This window comes from Symsagittifera roscoffensis, chromosome 9 (genome assembly GCF_963678635.1).
Source record: "Symsagittifera roscoffensis chromosome 9, txSymRosc1.1, whole genome shotgun sequence".
Classification (NCBI taxonomy): Eukaryota; Metazoa; Xenacoelomorpha; order Acoela; family Convolutidae; genus Symsagittifera; species Symsagittifera roscoffensis.
In genome coordinates this window covers 25940123-25959774 of record NC_087070.1, presented here as the reverse complement: position 1 = coordinate 25959774, position 19652 = coordinate 25940123, and the positions used below count along the sequence as shown (strand labels likewise).

The window sequence follows — 19652 nt, the reverse complement described above, 5'->3', positions numbered from 1 at the left end:
AGCCATTTATTTAGAAAAAATTCAGGCACCCTTTAATTTCAATTGAGCCCAAATACTCAGACTTGAGAGGGTAGTTCTCAAGATAAGATAGAAAGTTCAAACAAACGGTCAAAAAATCAAACTTTTGTCTTTTCCGAGGGCTATATTTCTTTTTTGGATAACAAAAATTGAGTGTGGCCGCTAATGCAAGGAGATTCCCACTACCCTTTCTTTCCATTGAACCCACAATTTCAGATTTGGCAAGTGGTTTTCCGAGAAAGTTATGAAGTTAATTTAATATATGGCCTGAAAGCTCTTCGAGAGGTTTCTAATTGGTACTTTTTGATAGTTAACAAAATTGGAAAACTGGATTATAAGTAAAAATGCATTTCGTTGTTTATTGGTTATTAGAGCATTTTACTTCTGAAACGAAAAAAAAATACCACGATCTATTTAAGAGTCTGAACTACGTTTATGGGCTCTTAAACAGCCAACAGTCAGTGTTAAAGAGCTCAATGAACCATAACCCAATAAGGCAATACTGCTATCTTTCAGAAAAAAAATCAACGCTTTGAACGAGGCATTTGAAGAGCGTACTTCCTTTGCCTTCCGTTTGACAAATGATTTTATATTGACTTAAATAAATTTAGATTTGAGCTTGAACAACATAAAAAAACGACCTAGTAAGTGAACTGTTTCGACATTCCTCTCAAAATTAGGTTTCGTCCGAAGTTGAGTTCAAGTTTCAAATTAACGTCAACGAGATTCAGTCACATTTTATGCAGACAAAAACTTTTCCTTTCGAATGGCTGCAATTGAATTTTTATGAAGATGAGAAACTGAAATTAAGGCACCACAACAAACTTTCTGCTCATTGAAGTAATTCATCCTATGATGTGCTTATGAATCGAGTTTCAATGAAAATTTGGGAACTTTTTAAATCGTGTCGAGAGAAACGGTTATAAAAAAATCTTGCTTTCGTCTTTTTTATCCCAATTCCGCAGCTGCAATTTAATTTGACGAGACTACAATACCGAAAAACTCAAGAAAACTCAAAATAAAAAACTGAGTTGCCTCCCTGGTCTGGAAACTGCATTACCCCCCGGGGGCGGATCTAGGATTTTCTCGAGTGTGGGGGTCTTAATTTTTTTAGATTGACTAAATCGGTTTTCCGAGCTCTCCCAAACTACTAAAAACACCCAATTTTGGCCAAATTTTCTGCTCCACAGTCAAATTTTTGATAAAAAAACAGGCCAAAACAAGGTGTTTTTAGGCACCTCTGGAAACTGTTGACCAAAAAATTGCTTTTTCGGCGCGCGAATCTCCCTTCAAAAATAGTAAATATTGGCAACGAAGGCGCATTTTGGAAAAATTTAGGGGTTCGTCAGCCAAAAATGGATATCTCAAAATAGTACTAAGGGAAGACACATTGGTTCGGCAGGAGGTCGAATCCCTGAGAAGGGGGTGTGCGCCTTCCCCCTCCTAAATCCTCTTTTGTTTACCCCACTATTCTTGCTGCTTCTTACACGTCCGAATTTGCTGTGAAAAATTTACGAAATATTTTTAATTAACTTAGTAAACAATAATTTTTTAAGAGCATTGTAAACACATTAACCAAGGAAAAAAGCTGAATTTCTAGTCTTCGCTGGCTCTAAATTTAAATCAACAATTCAAACGAAAAAATAGCCAACAGAAAGCTGGAAAAGTGTCAATGAACTTAAGGAAAATCAAGAAACGGATTCTTTTTGGAACATTTTGCAACTTTCGAAGAAAAAAAAATTACTGACGATCATAGCTCTTTGAAGTTCGAGAATCTTTTATGATTGACGGTTTTTCATAAAACCAACTTAACTAGAAAAAAACTGCGTCGAAGGACAATTTTTTAGAGGCACCCAAAAAACTAATCCACCTTCGAACCCATAAAAAATTCTTCACGTTTTTCCGGACACTTGCACTTTCGTTTTGTTATTGAAGAGCGTCAATTACCTTTCTTCGAAAATAAACTATTTTGAACTTTAAAAAAATCAAACGTCAAACTGTGAAAGTTCATCAAACAGCAAACTGCGTGATAAAAAATATTCACTTCATTCATTGACACTTAAAAATACTTAGTTTTAGTTTTGCTTTAACAGATCCGATTTCACGCTAGGAAAAGTGATTGTGAATTGGGTGCAAAATCAGCTTCCCTCTATCGTCGCAGGAGATGTTAAAATCAGCCAATACTTCTCTACACCTATTTATGATGATAGAACTTATGTTCATTCGTCTCGTAATTCCGGTCAAAAACAAGACCAGTAGCACTACCAGGGAAATAGAAAACACTGGGTTGTTAAGAAGAGAGGTTCGAATTGGCACTGAAAACGTAATAGGGTCCGAGATCCAGAAATATGCGCTGATTAGCGTCGCAGTTACCGACATGTAAAAGACAACTCTCCACGATCTAGCTGCTGGCTTGGTAGTTTCGACTATTTCAGTCAATCGTTTTTCAAATGCCATCAAATCTTCTTGGGCCATCATTTGCATGGAGTCAAAATGAATTCATGTGATTGGAACGCCACAAACAGAATTACGCGTTCGACTGTTTTTTTGGTTTCGTTATTAGTTGATTTTAGTTCTTGATCATGGGGAACTCAGAAAATTTCCATCGAAAACAGAATACTAGACCTGAAAAGTTCACCAACATGACAAAAAGTGATAGAATTCACAAAAAATCAAAATTTTGATGAAAAATGGTGACTAAAACAGAGCCAGAAAAATAGTTTTATTTCACAATTAAGACAAAAACAAACCAATTTTATTCAAAATACAAAACATCAGACAAATATTAGTAGGATTCTCTACTGACAATGTACTAAAAAACTCATATGATTCACGTCAAACTAATTCTCTTTTTAAGCCAAGGTATTTTTAGAAGTCACTAAGATAATTGGGAGCTAAACAATTTTTATATAATACGAAGTTTCACTTCGAACCAGAATAGGAAAAAACTTTCACTTAAGCTTATTTTCCATAGAAATTAATCTATCGATGAATCTATCAAAGTTCCTTTCAGGCACTCAACTCAAACGTCACCGATTCCCAATGCCCATATTTTAATATTACTTGGACAAGCAGGATGCCTGCGTATAATATCTTCCACTTTTGTCACGTCCAAAGTCAGTCGAAACTTTCGAAACACTTTCAGGGCCGCTTTATTTCCACCGAAGCGCCAAATCGAATCACTGCGTGTAACAACTCTCAGCATAATAAGTGAGTCGAAACAATTCATCGCTAGTGATTTGTCTATTTTCCTGTGCGTCTGGTTTCGCCTTTCAAACGTCGTGTACTCCTGATAAACCGCAGCAAATGTCACGTCTTCGCAATTGTTTTCAGACCGCTTCACTATTTTACACATGGCGGCCAGCATAATTAACTCAGAGACTGATATATTTTTGTGTATATTGCTATGCACTCCTCTGTTCATTTTTGCCAATGTCGATACCAACAAGTGATCACATTTTGTGAGGTCAAAATGTTTATCGAAATCACAGGAGAAGATGAGCTGTTGAAACAGTGACTTGAGAAAGTTGATTGTCGGGAAAGAGTGGAAGAGACATTCTAAAGTGACAAGAACGGAGTCGCTATTGATGAAAGTGTCAACTGCCTTGTTCCAGGAGCGACTGACTGAGTCTGATTTAGACAAGTGTGATACTGTGAGCAGCTCCTATAATGATTTAGAACAAGTCAACTGGAGTAGTAAAAATACTCAGACTCATAAATTACTCTTGCGCCAAAAATGATCTTTGAAAAAATAAACAGTTTTATTTTGATTTGGAGCTCTCATAAATGGCATATTTTTCTCAAAATGTAGGTCTAAATTTTACGGTATTAAAACTCCGATGGGGTTCATTCAGACCACTCCCCCCAGCAAAAACATATTGGAGGAGCCAATATTCAAGGGCGAGTGGGTGAGTTTATGAAGAAGTCGATTTGTGTTGCGGGGTCCCGACAATTAACTAGTGCAGAGTAGCTCAAATGCAAAGTCACAATGACGTGAATTCGAATCTGCAGTCATGACGTCACGAGTACAGTGGTTATATTCAGCACCATTGCATCTCACAGTTTTCTATTACATGAATGTTTTTATAACCATTGCATCACACAATTTTATCAAGAAGTTCTACCCGTCCTTATTGCAGTTCAAACATTTCCCATTTCGCAGTTTTATTCCATTTTCAGATTTTTTCAAAAAACGGACATAATTTGGTTCAGAGAAAGAGCCCGAGACTACAATCGTCGGTAAGTCGAAAACTAATCTCAGCCTACCTTTGCGCACGCAGTCCACTGGTCAAATGCCATGTCCTGGGAGAGTGCAATACTCCTATGTGAGAATCTAGACTTGACTCTCTTTTCTAGCAGTTCGGTAGAGTCCAGTCTGGCCGACAGGGCGATGACCAGAAGGGGAGTCTTGAATGATTGGCAGGTATCGAAGAGATTATAGAGCAGCATCTGGTTCTTGGATTGAACAAAATTCTCGAAAGACTGCAGCACAAACACTATGCCGTCCGAGTCTCTGAAACATGAACTCAGAGCAATACTCTACGATCAAACGTTTTCAAGAAAAAAATGGCTATCCAGCATAAATTGCATCTTCCCGGATAAATTTTTAGATCCAACGTGCCAAAGATCCGGTTTACTCATCCTCTAACTTTGGAAGCAATTTCCTCGACAACACCTGATCATGAAACCAAGTCTCCCAAAGACTGTTTTTTTTCTACCAGGAAACGACCTACCGCGAATCCTGAAGAGCGTTCAGAACAAAAGATAGACTCTTTCCCACAGTCATAGAAACCCCAGACATATCAGTGCTTCCGTCTACCTCCATTTTATCGTCATCAATTTCTTCGTTCTCATTTATATCAGCTATATTTATCATGAGTTGCTCATGCTTCCGGTTATTCACCAACAACTGTCGTGAAATTTCTCTGAGACAACTTTTCACGTCTGGTAATACATCTCCGTCGAGCTGAACAAATTTCAGTTGACCTTTGGAGTTGTTAGTTTTCCGAGATTGCTCATAACTTCGGATTGCATTTCTTACTAATCCTCTCTTGCCACTTCCAGGTGGACCCTCAAGTAAAATGGAGTTGCTCTCTTTCAATTCAACACAACGAGTAATAAGATTAGCTACGTTTTGCCTGTGACTTTCCAAATGTTTTGTAAAAGTGGGTACATTCCATTTCAAATCAATTAGTTGACTCATGACTGTGTCCCCTATCTGCTCTATGGTTGCTGTTGGCTCACGCTTAACAACAGTGGATTTCTTGCTTTTACTACTTTTTATCGCAGCTTTAAATTCCAGATTTTGAAGTTCACTCAATGCTGATTCTGGGATCTGTTCAATTGAGGACTGCTGTTTGGCAGTAGTTTTCTTGGTTCTAACACTGGCTACATGTATAGTGGATTTCGATCTAGCTACTCTTGGCGTTCTGGGTTGCTCTTCGACACTTGGACACTTGGTTACTCTTGGAGACACCGCGTGATATGAGGCTCCTCTGGCTACTCTCGTACGTCTTGTCGTTACCATGTTGTAAATCTAGAAAACATAAGCATACCCAGGGGCGGATTTAGGGGGGACGCCCCCCATCTCTCAGGGATTCGTCCCCCTTTGTACTATTGTGAGATAATAAGCGCTAAATGAAACATCGGAAATTAGTTTTCTATATAGTAAAACCAGATTTTTTAATACTAAAGCAATTTTAGTTTGATGACATGTACTTCAATTACGTTCAAGTTTTCCACATTCATAGAGGAAAACTTGAACGAAATGTCAAAACTTCGACTAGAACTAGAATTGCAAAAAAAGTCGAATATTCGTTGATCACTTGATTTCTCTGCTTGAAGAACTACAAGGATATTAAAAAAAAACCAAAAAATTGTATGATGAGAAAGTAGCCATTATTTAAAAATTTACATTGATACATTTTTACAATATTTACAGTCTTTGCATGATCAAAACTTCAAAGAAAAAAATAAACTTCTAGTATGGAAACATATGGAGCAGTCGCGCATTTAATCTATTCGTCAGTTTCATCAAAGTCCACTCTTCGTTTAATTGCGGGCAGGAATATCAGAGCACAGCTGACATTCTCTTTGCATCCATTCTTCATCGCACTCAGACAAATTTTCTCGCAGATATTTTTGGCAATCGAGGGCAAATATTGGTACCAATCTGTCCTCGCATCGACTGTAACATTCGATAATTCGCCTCGCAGAGCCTTCAGTGTAAGTCCTTTAAACACTTCTGATTCGCTGACATGTCGCTCTTCCACAACTTCAGACCCGTTTTGAGTGCTATTCGAAGGCGAGTGTACTCGGGAAACTATCGGAGATCCTTCTGAACTTTCGATCCCATTTTGTTGGTGTTTGTCTTTTTCGCTTGGCTCGACATCCAAATCATTCCTGTTTTCTTCCGACTTTTCTACTTCGTTCTGTTTTTCCTCTGAGAACGAAGAGTCCAATTCTTTGCTATTTCCTTGCAGGATCTCTTGTATTCTACTAGGGCTTTGAAACGTCACCGTTTTGTTCCGATTTAGGTCTTCGTCCTCGGAAACCAAATGTTCTTCCACACTTTTCTTGATCTCCATGAAATACTTTGGCAAGACACTTTTGCAAATCTTGATGCATTGAGACTCCGAAAGGACATTGAAAAGTCCCCGAGATCCGATCAAAATGAACTCGGTTGAGTCGTCTAAAACATATGAGGCACACGATGGTACTGGAATTGCAACTTGTCGCAAAATTTTGTCCCCTAGATTTCCTAGACCTCTAGTGGCGTGACTTCTTCCCACTTTCTTCATGTATTTACGACACTCTGGTTTCTCTTCAAATCGTTTTCTTTCCGATTGTGTTTCCATGACATGTGTTTTACTTAACCTGATAGCCTCACCGTCCCTACACGCTAGAACTCGATTATCGCCGCAATTGGCAACATGAACAAATAATATTCCGTCATGTTTTTCGAACAGGCAAGTCGATACTGAAACGCCAGACCAACGCACTGTACTCGATTCACCTTCGCCCATGCAAAGCAGATCATCAATACGTTGAAAAGTCTCAACAAAACAGTTTTTGACAGCTTTCCCGTAGTCGCTATTTTTCAACTTCATCATTCGGGTTCGGCTGAGTTCGATGTCTACTTTGCGTACAGAGAAGTCTGACCGGGCATACCTTGCAATTAAATTGTGGAATCGAGTGGCCATTTCTTGGTGAAATCTGGCGTAGCATAAATGTGAAGCTGCTTCTCCGTTGTAACCTGAATACAATCCCATGAACTGAACTGATCGCTTCAAAATCTCGGGATCATTGACGTTACTCAATGCATATTCAGTCAAAACTTCGTCCGGAAAAGAACCGAGAAGATCGTCAATGTAAACAGAGTGGTTAAGTAACTGACTTTGCCACCTTAGATTTGGTTCGTTAAGCATTGCAGTCAGCAGCACATTCGAGTTTGCTTCCTTATAAGGTATGGTGACGTTTGTCTTAGCAGCTACGTAAACCGTCGAATGAGGTTTCTGACCGATTTCATATTCATCTTCTATGTACATCTTTACAACCGAAAACGCGATATTGACCTCAGTTACAAATTGCAGAAACTTTTCTTTATACTTTGCATTTTTCGATCCTTGTTTCGCTTGTTTGGCAGTTTCAAACTTTTTAGTCGCTTCATTTACAACTTGGCGGCGTTTTTCTATCAAGTCTTCTATTTCTGAGGGCCAATCCGTTCCCTTGTAACCAAGAGTGTTCAGAGCCCTATGGAACAGATCGTGATCATACTTTAGGGACATGCGTACGTGAAACCCACACTTTTCACACCTGTCAGGTATGTCGGGAGTGATAGGATAGAAGGGCGTTTCCAAGTTGAACATAGAATGGGTAGGGTACGAGTCCATCCCCGAAGCAAGGGTCCTCTCCGGTTTGTTTTCAACTGCAGCCACTGACCTGTCCACAATAGTGACGGAATACTCCGGGTTTGAATTCATGGTGAAGGTACTGCACTCCAGAACAATTATGAGATGAAAATGAGCTTTACCATGCACATATAATCTGAAACTCTTCGCTTTTAGAACTCAAATAACATGGCCAACAGAAACTTGGGAAAGTGTCAATGAACTAACGGAAACCGGAAAAAAAAACATTTTGAATCCTACTCAAAATAACATTTAACGTTAACATTTTTTCAAATTCAAGAATTTTACACACGTTTTATTCATGAAACTAATCCAATAGGAAAACGGAGTCAAAAAGAATTTTCTGTTACGCTGGGAATTCTAATAATCAAAATCCTCTTTTCTGAAAACCCTCTTTTCGTTCGATTATTTTTGTGCCAGTTGCCCTTTTGAAATTGGAGAGCTTCTTTTTGGCAAATTCATTTAAATTAAGTTAGAGTTTGAGCTTTAAAAGCCATCAAAAAGTCAAACCACGAGAGAAAAATTGGAAGATCTCAAAGACAACAAAAAACGAAACTTTCTTCAGATACTTTCAAACAAAAAAATTATTTATTTTAACTCTTCGAATTTCAATCTTTTACGATTGACAATTGATCTAATTCAATTTAAATTTAAAAAATTCTTGGGTGTTCTTTTTCTAAAAAATAAACTCCGTTCGAAAAAAAATAAATTGCTTTCGCATCTCTTACGATTTCGGAGCATACTTTGCCTTTCTATTTAAAAAAATGCAGAGAAAAGTAAAATTTTTAAAAGACCAGCTAACAAAAGTAGATCGTTGCTGTGCAAGTAGCCCAGAGAGTTCAAACCACATAACTGAAAAGCACATTTTTTTCAAACTTGTGCCGTTTTTTATTCGTAGTGATAAGAAAAAACCGAAAATTTACTATACTACATTACTAAATTAGCCACGCTCGACAACCTTTTTGTATCTAATTGTTATGAAGAAAGCTGAGCTAGACCTGCAATGCAAACTATTTTGACCAGCGGCGTTCAAAATTCGAAAACAAAGAAATAAGTAACTTTCACTCCTGATAAATAATTTAAACACCGCCGATAAATCAAAAAAATATATCCTTTTTTGCAATTTCAAGTTCCATAAAAATATTTAACCACCTTGAGGCTTTTTGAATTTGTAAAACGTGTACCAACGTTAGTAACAAATTTCGACACAGTCAAAGTTGCACTTCGCATACACAAGCAAAAATATGACCCATAACGCTACTAGGAAAAGCTGAATGAGTAAAACTTTGAGCCTACAAAATTTCATCAGTGACGCACGCCAATTCCGAGTCTACATAATTGCTAAGTGACGCAAGCCAATTATGACGCATTAGCAGTACTAGTCAATTTAAAAAAAAAACTTACCAACTAATTTCAGTCAATCTGTTAACAAAATTGTTAACGGGGGAAAAAGTCTAATACCCGATTGGAACACCCTTGCTTATTGCAGGGGTAACAAAAACAAAGATTCAGCAAATTTTTTGGAACGCAAATACTAGCACATAACGGGAATATTGAAAGGATTCTGAATTTTAGTAATAAAAAACATGTTTAAACATGCACCATAACCAAATAAAGTCTGACAACGATTTTTTTGTCACGCCGAAAATTTTTAATTAAAAAAACTGATTCTTTCCGACTTTGTCTTTGCAGGTATGTGTGTTACATCTACACCATATGTGCAGATTACAACCTCAATTTTAATTTAATCTGAGCCGAGGGGTCAAACAATCATTAATTTTAGCCAGAAAAGTCTATAATCCAACTTGACAAAGCTCGCTGGTCAAAAGGTAAAAGATTTCCTGCTGCGCAAAAAAAAACACAATCTATAGAAGTATCTTCACTAGGTTTACTGACAATTAAAAAAGGAAACGCTGTTAAAAAAAATAATATGATCCACAAGATGATCAAATAATGTAATTTGACAAAGTCAATAATATATTTTTGAAAATAATTAAGTCTTTTTGAAAAAAAATATGAACTTAGCTCGCAGACGATGAGATCATCTGTGCTCAGAAAAAATGAGAAACAATGAGAGAGTTAAAGGAAAAACAACAATTTATTGGAACAAGATTTCCATAAACAAAAAATTTCAATTACTCCAAAATTGAAGAAATTCATTTGCTTTTTGAACCTCTTCCTTTCTTTCTTTTTCTTTTTCTTGGCTCTTTTCCCTTTGACAACGACCCGTCTTGTTCAACAACCTCCAACTCCTGTTTACCTGAAATGAAAAAAAAATTTCAGTCAAATAGAGCAAAATCAGTCCTTTTTTGAAAGAATTTATCTTTAAAAATGAAAACAGGTTTAACATGACTAATGAGTCAACCCGACTAAAGGCGCAATCAATCAATCAAACGATCAATATTGCAACATCAAAATCTGTTTCTTGAACATTCATTAAAAAGAGTAACCTTTCAATTTGGCAAGTTTCCTTCCTAACCAACATTCCCACTTGCTTCTATTTGTCATGTACAATTTCATTGCCACTTGCGCATCTTGGATTGAGTCATGTTCTCCCGATTGGATCTGGATTCCAAGTATTTTTTCTGCGAGCACGCGAAGTGCCGGAGTTTTCCTGGGACCCGAGGCCAGCTTGCGGAAAGGCGGGTACATGCTTGTATCCCGGGTGTCTCGCTTGGGGTGGCTCAGAAATAGGACCTAGGATAATTTCAACTTGAGTGAAAAAATTAATAAAAACTTTAATCAATTGAAAACAGACAAAACCAAAATACTTATATTTTGATGAACCTCAACGAATTTTTCGACAATAGACACCGATGTTTCCAAACAAAATTCTGCCCCAAAATTACAAAAAATATATTTTCAGCAACACGATTCGTTCTTATTATTTTTCTGCCTGTCAATCAATCATGCCCCTTTGTTCACATCTACCATAAAACTATCACATCTAACTACGACACCTTGAAATCGTTTGGGATTGCATGGCCAATTACAACTCTGCCCTTAAGTAACTGAGCCACTTCTTTCTGCACTTTCTGCAGGGGCTCTCCCTTCTCGCTCAGTTTCTCGGCTGTTATACCCGATAACTCAGTCCTGTAGTCTGTAATGTCCACTTCTGGCTTCACATACTTGTCATATCTGATAAAAGCAAACTTCACAGTTGAAAGATTGAAAGACTCGAGCCATTTGGCGTTTAAAATAGTGGATAACGAACTGGTGTAGACGAATTTGAACAAAAAGATTTCACAATCATCTTAGTCCTAGAAATTGTCAACTTTCAAACATAGCCAACAGCTTAAGTCTTTAGAAACTTAGCTCACAAGATAAACAGAAACCTTAATTCGTTTTGCTGAATATAACTTGTGAGCTGTAACGAAACTCAACTTTGCATCAATTCATACTAACAAAGGATGGCCATGTGAGTTCACAATTGAAACCCTCGCTAGCAGACTGAAGGATCCCGCCTTCAAAGCTCCCACCATCTCACAATCCAATGCAACCGCCTTTGTCGGCTCCATCATCGATGTCGGTAATTCTAACTGCAACTGTCTATTACTATTCGCCGTTTCTTTTATCCTTTCTGGGATCCTTAAATGGTCTTCTCCACGTTCCGGATCCCTTTTTTGAAAAGCGCTTCTTTCTTTCTGATCAGAGGTTTCTAGACCATCGATAAGGTATCCCTGGTCATCCAGTAAAAATTTTTCAAAAATGCGGTCCCGTTTTAGTATTTTAGGAGCAGGCATTACGTCGAAATTGACATCGTCCCAGTCCTCTTTACTGAAGTATGATTGTGTTTCAGCCTTAACCCCAAGCTTCTGCAATGTAGGAAACAAAATTCGGATATTATTTTCAACTTTTGAGAAATTCAAAAATACGAACCTGTATTAACCTTGTATGAGCTATTCGTTTCCTTTCTTTTCAGGTTCGGAGCGCTGAATGATTTTGATGCAGAATTTGACTTCGAAGCTTTTACATTTGCATCTTGCCCGACGCTAACTGTGGTTTTCGTCTTGGAGGGTCTGGGAATCTGTTGCTTCCGTGTTGTATCATTCTTAATCGAGGTACTAGAACGCTCATTTTTAGTGACTTTGCTTGCTTGCTTTTCGTTCTGCTTTTGTTTAATTACCATCTGCAATTTCAGCCAGTTAACATCACACGACATTTCTGAAAAAAAAATCACAATTAATACGAAAAACTAATGTCGCAGACAATATGCTGATGACATATTTTTTATTCCAACCCTTTACACAGATGTCAGCCTTAAACATTAAATACGAGCCCAAAGACAACTAACTATTCTCTATATAGGCGAACGACGGTCGAAAAACCAGCAAATATCAAACAAGGATAGCCGGTTGCTGTGGAAGTAGCACAGAATGTTCCGACCACATTCTCAGATTTTTTTAATCAAGTTAGCGTCTTTTCTTGTAGTCGTGTGATGATAGGGCTATTCAAACGCCTAGATATTTAGTCTTTTTGATCTTTTTTTTCAGAGAAACGGTTTTTAAAGCATCCAAAACTATATTTTATTTAAGTAAAATTATCAACTTTTAGCCTAAATTGGTAATTTTGATACATATTAAACGTTACTCGATCGCTTTACTCTCTCTAAAATTGACGAAAAATCAAAAACTTCAAACCAATTTTTTCTCAAACATTGTATACAGGGGTATTTTACTTTTTTCCACGCAAAATCAGGTACCACAAATAGTCCTCGGAATCGGTTGAGTTATAAATCATATTAAATCCTTTTTAGCCGTGATTCTAATGACATCAAAAAATTCCCAATATAATGTTATTCGAATCACGACTAAAAAGGCTTTAATATGGTATATAACTCAACTGAGTCCAATGACTGTTTGTGGCCCCTCATTTTGCGTGGAAGAAAAAGAAAAAAGCTTAAACACACCTTAAGCTTAAACACAGCTGCGCATGTAACCGAACCCGTCTCAGTTACCGTGTATCAATTGACTTTGCACATGCCCAACAAAGCAAAATTAACTCTTTATTGGGCTTCATATTGAGCAAGTTCTCATAAACCATCAAAACTTTCGATGCTACGCAAAATTTAACAAAAAAATAGATATACAATTATGACAAGTGTGCAGGAGAGGTCAAGAAATGTGCAAAATTTATATATCAAGCTATTAAATGATTCACCTGATTTTGTTAACTAATGTGATTATTTCGTAGCTCTCAAAAGCGGTTCAATTTGAGGCAAACATGCTGAGAACAACAACTGCATATGTTAATTAGTATCGAAACAAAATTAACCAAGCGGTTATTAAGCATACAATATTTGGGTAGACATCCTCCCACTCCAAAGCTTACCTCCTCCCATTCCAAAGCACAAACGAACAAAAGCAATATAAGATTGGTGCTTTTTTGATTTAAAAAAAAGTTAACCCAATTTTTGAAAACTGTCAATATCAATAGTTTTTGTTCCGCTGGAAAAATTTAAAATTAAATTATACTTTCGAAACCAGAAGCCGAACCATTTTTTTTCGCGCCATTTCCACGTTCGCATTTGGAAAGTGCTATTTACCTAATTTTCAGCATATGAATCTCACATCTGAACTCAAAATATAAATGCATTAATATGCATGAACGCCTATCTGTTATTAGAGAACATTAAGATTCTGAGGATTTTCTGAAAAAAAAACACAAAAATCCCAAGACCTACATAAGAGTCTTTAATATGTTCATTACGCTTTAAAACAATAAGCAAAAACTCATGACAAACTAGCAGACATAAATTGTGACGAAAGCCGCTGAGTCCAAAACAGATTCCGGCCGGATTTGAATTACAAGCCTTCATCACCTCAAGCAGTTGTGTTATCTCTGCCTCAAATGCGCTGGATATTTCAATGACTTTGGAAATATTATGAAGCAAGTTGAAACACGTGTAAAACTTTCACGTGCGAAATCTTAAAACAAAGTTAGATTCAGGAAAAAATTGATGTAGTATCCATCCGATTGCAACACCCTTGCTAGTCGGAAGGGTAATAATTGTCAGTTGTTCTGCACCTGACACCAGATCATCTCATGTTTACCGACACTCTACAGCTTACCCTAACCTTGATTTCTTCTAATTGCTTTTGGGTTAAAAAAAAATACAGGACCCGTTTGCAAAACTCTGCTCAAAAAATGTCTGATGGCCATCCGCAATATAAATCGGACATACCATCAGCAATATAAATCGTAACATATAAAAACCATACAGAGTCATTGATATATACACAAATGCGAAACAGCACTCCGCGAAAAAAAAATGAAGAAGCGGCTTTAGTTTTAAAGCAAGGAAAAATGCAGAAATATGCTTTGAAAGAAAAGCAACTTCAAAGAATAGCACAACAGAACAATTTGAATCAAGTGGTATTCTTCACTAAAAGCGGAAATAAAACCACCGAAATTGCTTTGACAGAAAGCTAATGGTCATTTCATCTGGGGAAACCAAATTCAACGCCCTTCTTCACCCATCCACCCTAGTGAAAATTTACTTGGAAATTTTTTTAAAAAATCCGCAGAAGTGATCGTGATGTATTTATAATCTAGAGGCTTTAACATATATGAAACAGAATTGGCCCACAAAAGACAGTCAACAGACAGTTGGAAAAAATTCAAAGAACACTTGTGAACTGAAAAAAAAAGACTTTTGAAAAATTTCAACTTCCGAATTTCAAAGACGAAAATAGAAGCAGTTGAAGCTCGTAGAATTTCTAGAGCATTTTACGACCGGTACTTTTTTGATAAAATTAACCCAATTTGAAGAAAACTGGATCAATAAGTAAAATTTTTATTTCGCTGGGAAATCTGCTAATTAAATTTCACGCTCGAAACTAGAAGTCAATCACGTTTTTCGTGACCTTTCCACTTTTGCAGTTCGATAGTGGAGTTTGCTTCTTTTTAACAAAGGAAATGAATTGAACTTCAGAAATCAAAAGAAAAACTGCGAAAAAGTAAAACTGAGCCTGAACAAATTTTAAGACTATTCCTGAAAAAAAATCATTGCAACCTATGTAAGCGTCTGAGTTACGTTCATCGAGTCTTAATTAAAACAACCCGGCGCATTCAAAAGAGTAATGATCAAAAAACAGTACCCTGCCATTATTTTCCTATTTTATAAAAGCAGAACTCATGGTCTCAATACAAAGTTAATTAATATTGAAAACTTAACAAAATTTGTAAATCTAAGATTTGAATTTTACAACGAAAGCATCTATGTAAGAATTTGAACACTAACAAAATCGTGAAATAGAACAATAAAATCTGCTCCGCGGCTACATTGGCTCAATTTGGAAGCAACTTAGCTGTAGAAAAGTCCATTAATTCTGAACAACTTGTTGCCCCTACGTTTACAGTCAGGCAAGTTTAGCTCAGAACTTTGACCTTTTCGTGCAATTTTATTTATTTTGTAAGTATGCCTTCTTCAAATAATTTTGATCTGAAGCACGTGGATTCTTCGCGTACCTTTGAGGTATGAGCGACTTGGGGTTATTGGAGGAGGCAGAGAAGCCTCTCATTTGACCTCTAGGAGTAGGAGTTTTCTGAGATCCATTAGCACTTTTAGAACTCGTTGATTGGTCTGGACTAACTCCACTTTCCAAGGCTTTTAGACGTTCAGTTAGAGCTAATTTCTGACTTATTGCCATTCTTAAAATCTGTTCAAGTGTTTTCACGCTTTCATTCATATCTCTGCATTCTTTATTCTTAGCTTCAAACTGATTAGTTAGAGCATCCACTCGCGAAACCAACATAGTCCGTATATACGCAAACGTGGCAGAATCATTTTTCAATTTGTTCAGTTCGTTTTTGAGTTTGCTCACGTTTTCCACAATCAATTGCTTGTCTTGCTCGTACCTGGTTTTGACCGTTGTCAGAGCTACTTCGGCGGTATGCTTGTTTGCTTTCAAAACAGCTCTTAGCGACGTTATCTGCTCTCGCTTTTTCGCCAATTCTGATTTCAGTTTTTCAACCTGCGGTCCGAGATCTGTTTGTGTTTCAGACGTGTCATTGCTTAGCGAATTTTCGTTTGCCTCTTGTGTAAGTATTTCTTTTCTAATTTCTTTCTCTGTGGATATATTCGTTGATGATGTGACTGCTCGTTGGCAAGATCTTTTAAGTTCTCGGAGTTGTTTTTGCACTAGACTGATAAGCTCAATTGGGAACTCCGTGTCGAACTTTGACTTGTCTCGGAATTGCTCCGATTGCAGAGTTCGAATTAACTCGTCCACTTTTGGCTTTAGGCTCTAAAACAAAAACTATTCCCTGATTCAAAAATGTATCATAGTAACATGACAGTTTAAAAGTAAAAAAAAACAGCAAAAAAAGAAGCCGAAAAAAATCATAGAATATTGATTAGAAGAATAATATATATCAGGTTACAGCTCTTTAAACTTAAATAAAAATTAATGACCGACACTTTTTGATGAATTTAACCCAATTTACACAGATGCGCAGCTGCACTTCGCAAAAACTAGCAAGAACACAATAAAGCCCCTTTATAAGTGAAGTAAAAAACCGTTAAAGTAACCCTCGAGTTAGTAAAACTTCGGTACGTATCGGATTCGAACCTGCAACCTAATCGAGATTAGGAAAGTACTGCCCTGCCCTCTCGGCCACGAACGCTTAAATATCGGTAAACACTGGTCACAAATTAAAAAAAAAGCTACAGATGCTAGGAAATTGCCAATGCCATGCAGCGAAAGTGGCACCAAATAAAACTGACAGTTTTCATGTGAAAATTTGAAACAACAAGTTGACGGCGTCCATACTAACTTTGCATGTAATAAATTGGAAAGCATAATTCAAAATTTTGTACAACTTTTGCATTTCAAAAAAAGCGAGTTACATTGAGATAGAAAATGTCTTGAAATCATTTTTTTTATTACTATTGTGCTGTTGTTTTTTTTCGGTTCATTTGATCAATTAAAAATGCATCATCAACTTCAGAATCAGCAGGTTACTTTTGGAAAAATATATATAAACTTTCAAAAACGGGCAAAAGTTCAAAAATTGTACATTGTCTATGGTCATAACTTTTGCTGCTTCCACGGAGAAATTTGGTCTAACTGACTGTTGCTTTTTCGGTTGAACCCTTAATTTCTGATTTGGCGGTTTAATTTTTGAGAAAGTCACAGAGACAACCAGCCAGTTTTTCCATTGATACTTTGTTTTTGAAGATTGGCAAAGTAGTTTTTGCGAAAAACTCAAATTTCAGCAAAAAGAGCAAAGATTTTCCAAAGCTTCGCAAAAAAAGAACAAAACCCATATATTTTCATTATACCTATTTCTTTCAAACATGACCTTAGACTAGCCAAAAATAAAGCCGCAACCGTGCTTTTACCTTGCATATGCTCAAATAGGCTGAAATATGATTTAATTGAAATATACCAAAAGTGCCACAAAATTCCATCGAACTAAACCATCAAATTTATAATGATAGAAGTTTTAGTAATTTTAGCAAACCACATGATTCAATACAAATTCATAACAAAATTTGTTTTCACCACATGATTCTTAGATTCCCCTTGACGATTAAACAAGTCTTCAATTTTCATGCAAAAAATGTTGTTTCCAAACTTCCGACTGCTCGCACAGTAGCACTTCAAACCTCGATCTTTCTTTACGAACAGGTTTTTGTGAAATTCAGATTCAATCGATGATTCAGAACTTTCCTTGTTTTCTTTTGTTACCGCTCAGTTCTACTGGCTTAGTCCTATAGCTGCGTATGGACGATTGACTTGCAGTCTTTATCTTTTAGTCGGCATAAATGGCATTGACAAAAATAAAAACAATATGCATAATATAGAAAATATCCAGAATACTGCATTCGCAGTACCACAGGTGTAAAAAAATGTTCTGAACAAAAAACTAGAAAATAGACATATTCGACAGTCATAAATGAGCAAATTGGAAAACAGTGACTAGAAAAAAAAACAAAAAAAATGATAAGAAAATTTCTTCACGATTTTTTCAGTTTTTTGCGATTTTTTCAAAATTTTTTATTTCCGAAATGCCGTTAAAACAACTCCAAGAAGTAATTTTACTCAAGTAAAACTAAAATCAAGTACAAATAAGCAATAGTAAACAGCTTGAATTAATCATAAATCAGCCTGCTCGATGGCTTTAATCGCTCAAAATTAGACCAAAAATCAAATTTTTCAAACGGATTTTTCCCGAATTTTTTTATGTCGATCGAATCATGGCTGAAAGGGTTATAAAATGAAATATCACTCGGCCTATTCCGATGATTGTTTACGCTGCCTGCTTTTGCGTGGAAAACAAAAAAACCCAAAACACTCGAATACAAAGTTCCTACCCGCTTTCAATTGGTCGGAACTAAAACTATCACGACCTACACAAGAGTCTGAACTTCGTTCATCGACTCGTAAAAAGAAACAAAAATTATCAAAACCTGCTTAAAATAAAATCACTTTGTTCTTTTACACTTAATGTTGGTGCATGTGATAATTGTAATGAGATGTTGAAATAAACCTCTTCCAAATGTACCTGTTTAGGCGTGCCTTCTGTATCAACAGGAGTGCGTGCGTCTCCGTCCTCCTGTTGTGGCGATATGATATGCTGCAGACTAGATATCTCTTCTGAAAACAGGGCCACTTCGTCCAGGGTAGCATAGCTACAGCTGACTACTGCTCTGTGTTCGTCTTCCAGGCCTCCAAGACGACGCTCGCATTCTTTCAGTTTTTCCTAAAGTAAAGACAAGCGTAATGTGTATGTGTTTGAAGCAATAACAAACATCCAGCAAAAAGCGAGTTCTCAAAAATTACAAGCTTCACTTTGAAAACCAACATTTTAATTATAGTTTTTCCTATAATTATTAAATTTAAAACCGCACAAAATCGAAAATGAGAAAACTGTTTTTAATGACAAATTTTACTTTTTCATATTTGATCAGTGAGTTAAAATAGTTCACACAATCTTGATTTCTACTGAATGCTCTCCTAAGTGAACTTGATTCTTGATTTACTTTAGTCTGTGTCAGGTTTGTTTTCACTCCTTCCAACTCATGTTTCAAGGCACTTTCGAAGTGTGATGATACGTCTTGTTCTTCTTGATAATTCTTCTCCTTATTTTCTGATGATATTCCGCCATTAAGCAGTGATTGTCTGAGTTGGTTGATCTCTTGGGTTAGCATCTGGTTACGCTTTCTCAACATTTCTATTTCTTCGTAACCGTTACCAGACATGTCTCTACTTTCGCCGGAAGATGTGAGTTGATGAGTGAGTCTTGAATGTGGATCCTGATTGGCGTCTGATAATGTGTGTTGTGGGGATCTGATTGACTTCTGGGGCGATTGGTCGGGTGTGGATCCCTGAGAAGAAGAGGGAACTCTGGAGTGTCGAGGTGTGGAGGGTGATCCGGCTGATGTTAGATCATCGTCCTAAATAGATAAGCCCTGTCAGCTACACGTAACATTGCTACACAGCCAAAGAAAATCTTTCATAGCTACTCATAATTCTTCATTAGTATCGAAGCCGCGAACCAATTTAGATAATTAGAAACTTGCTAGGAAATTTTTAAACAATTTAAAATGCATATAATAAAGCTTATGCAACAAATACATAACCGCCACGTCACAGTCGAATTCAAGCAGGCTTTTTAAATAAAAAACCTTAAAACCTCTATTTACATTCAAATTTAGAATGAAAGAGACACGGCTCGTTATAATCATCAGATTTATTCTTCTAGGGTCCGTTATGG

General features: G+C 36.7%; 4 protein-coding genes across 6 annotated transcripts in view; all 4 read right to left on the bottom strand.

Moving 5' to 3' along the window:
• Positions 1-2776: 2776 nt before the first annotated feature.
• On the bottom strand, positions 2777-5595 carry LOC134853969 (origin recognition complex subunit 4-like). Its single transcript, XM_063869991.1, has 3 exons — positions 4752-5595; positions 4285-4531; positions 2777-3682 (listed from the first exon to the last, which is right to left on the bottom strand). The coding sequence occupies exons 1-3, from the start codon at positions 5543-5545 to the stop codon at positions 3041-3043; spliced, it is 1683 nt and encodes a 560-aa protein (XP_063726061.1). The 5' UTR covers positions 5546-5595; the 3' UTR covers positions 2777-3040.
• A 234-nt stretch (positions 5596-5829) lies between these two features.
• Positions 5830-8068, bottom strand: LOC134854031 (protein phosphatase 2C-like domain-containing protein 1). Its single transcript, XM_063870097.1, has one exon. It carries the CDS (start codon positions 7998-8000, stop codon positions 6036-6038), a length of 1965 nt encoding a protein of 654 aa, XP_063726167.1. The 5' UTR covers positions 8001-8068; the 3' UTR covers positions 5830-6035.
• Positions 8069-10040: 1972 nt separating this feature from the next.
• Positions 10041-12113, bottom strand: LOC134854168 (RNA exonuclease 4-like). Of its 2 annotated transcripts, none has more exons than XM_063870299.1 (5): positions 11808-11923; positions 11334-11743; positions 10889-11066; positions 10379-10625; positions 10041-10188 (listed from the first exon to the last, which is right to left on the bottom strand). In XM_063870299.1, exons 2-5 carry the CDS (start codon positions 11669-11671, stop codon positions 10085-10087), a joined length of 867 nt encoding a protein of 288 aa, XP_063726369.1. In that variant the 5' UTR covers positions 11672-11743; positions 11808-11923; the 3' UTR covers positions 10041-10084. The 2 variants fall into 2 exon arrangements, with proteins under 2 accessions (XP_063726369.1, XP_063726368.1); XM_063870298.1 differs by having other exon boundaries at positions 10042-10188; positions 11818-12113.
• Positions 12114-15068: 2955 nt separating this feature from the next.
• Positions 15069-19652, bottom strand: part of LOC134854027 (ribosome-releasing factor 2, mitochondrial-like) — a 456739-nt gene continuing 452155 nt past the window's right edge. For both annotated transcript variants that reach the window (XM_063870091.1, XM_063870092.1), the window contains exons 9-11: positions 18919-19332; positions 18441-18638; positions 15069-16177 (exon numbers count right to left, since the gene is read on the bottom strand). In XM_063870091.1, coding sequence (XP_063726161.1) covers positions 15332-16177; positions 18441-18638; positions 18919-19332 — 1458 coding nt within the window. In that variant the 3' untranslated portion in view covers positions 15069-15331. The remainder of the gene's footprint in view (positions 16178-18440; positions 18639-18918; positions 19333-19652) is intronic.

Coding starts and splice junctions, on each gene's coding strand:
- LOC134854168 (XM_063870298.1), bottom strand. CDS start 12,090: ATGTCGTGTGATGTTAACTGGCTGAAATTGCAGATGGTAATTAAACAA. Junction 11,067..11,333: donor AACTCACATGGCCATCCTTT/GTTAGTATGAAT, acceptor TGCTTTTATCAG/ATATGACAAGTATGTGAAGC. Junction 10,189..10,378: donor GAAACTTGCCAAATTGAAAG/GTTACTCTTTTT, acceptor TTTTCATTTCAG/GTAAACAGGAGTTGGAGGTT.
- LOC134853969 (XM_063869991.1), bottom strand. CDS start 5,545: ATGGTAACGACAAGACGTACGAGAGTAGCCAGAGGAGCCTCATATCAC. Junction 4,532..4,751: donor AACGCTCTTCAGGATTCGCG/GTAGGTCGTTTC, acceptor TTCATGTTTCAG/AGACTCGGACGGCATAGTGT. Junction 3,683..4,284: donor AGTGGACTGCGTGCGCAAAG/GTAGGCTGAGAT, acceptor AAATCATTATAG/GAGCTGCTCACAGTATCACA.
- LOC134854031 (XM_063870097.1), bottom strand. CDS start 8,000: ATGAATTCAAACCCGGAGTATTCCGTCACTATTGTGGACAGGTCAGTG.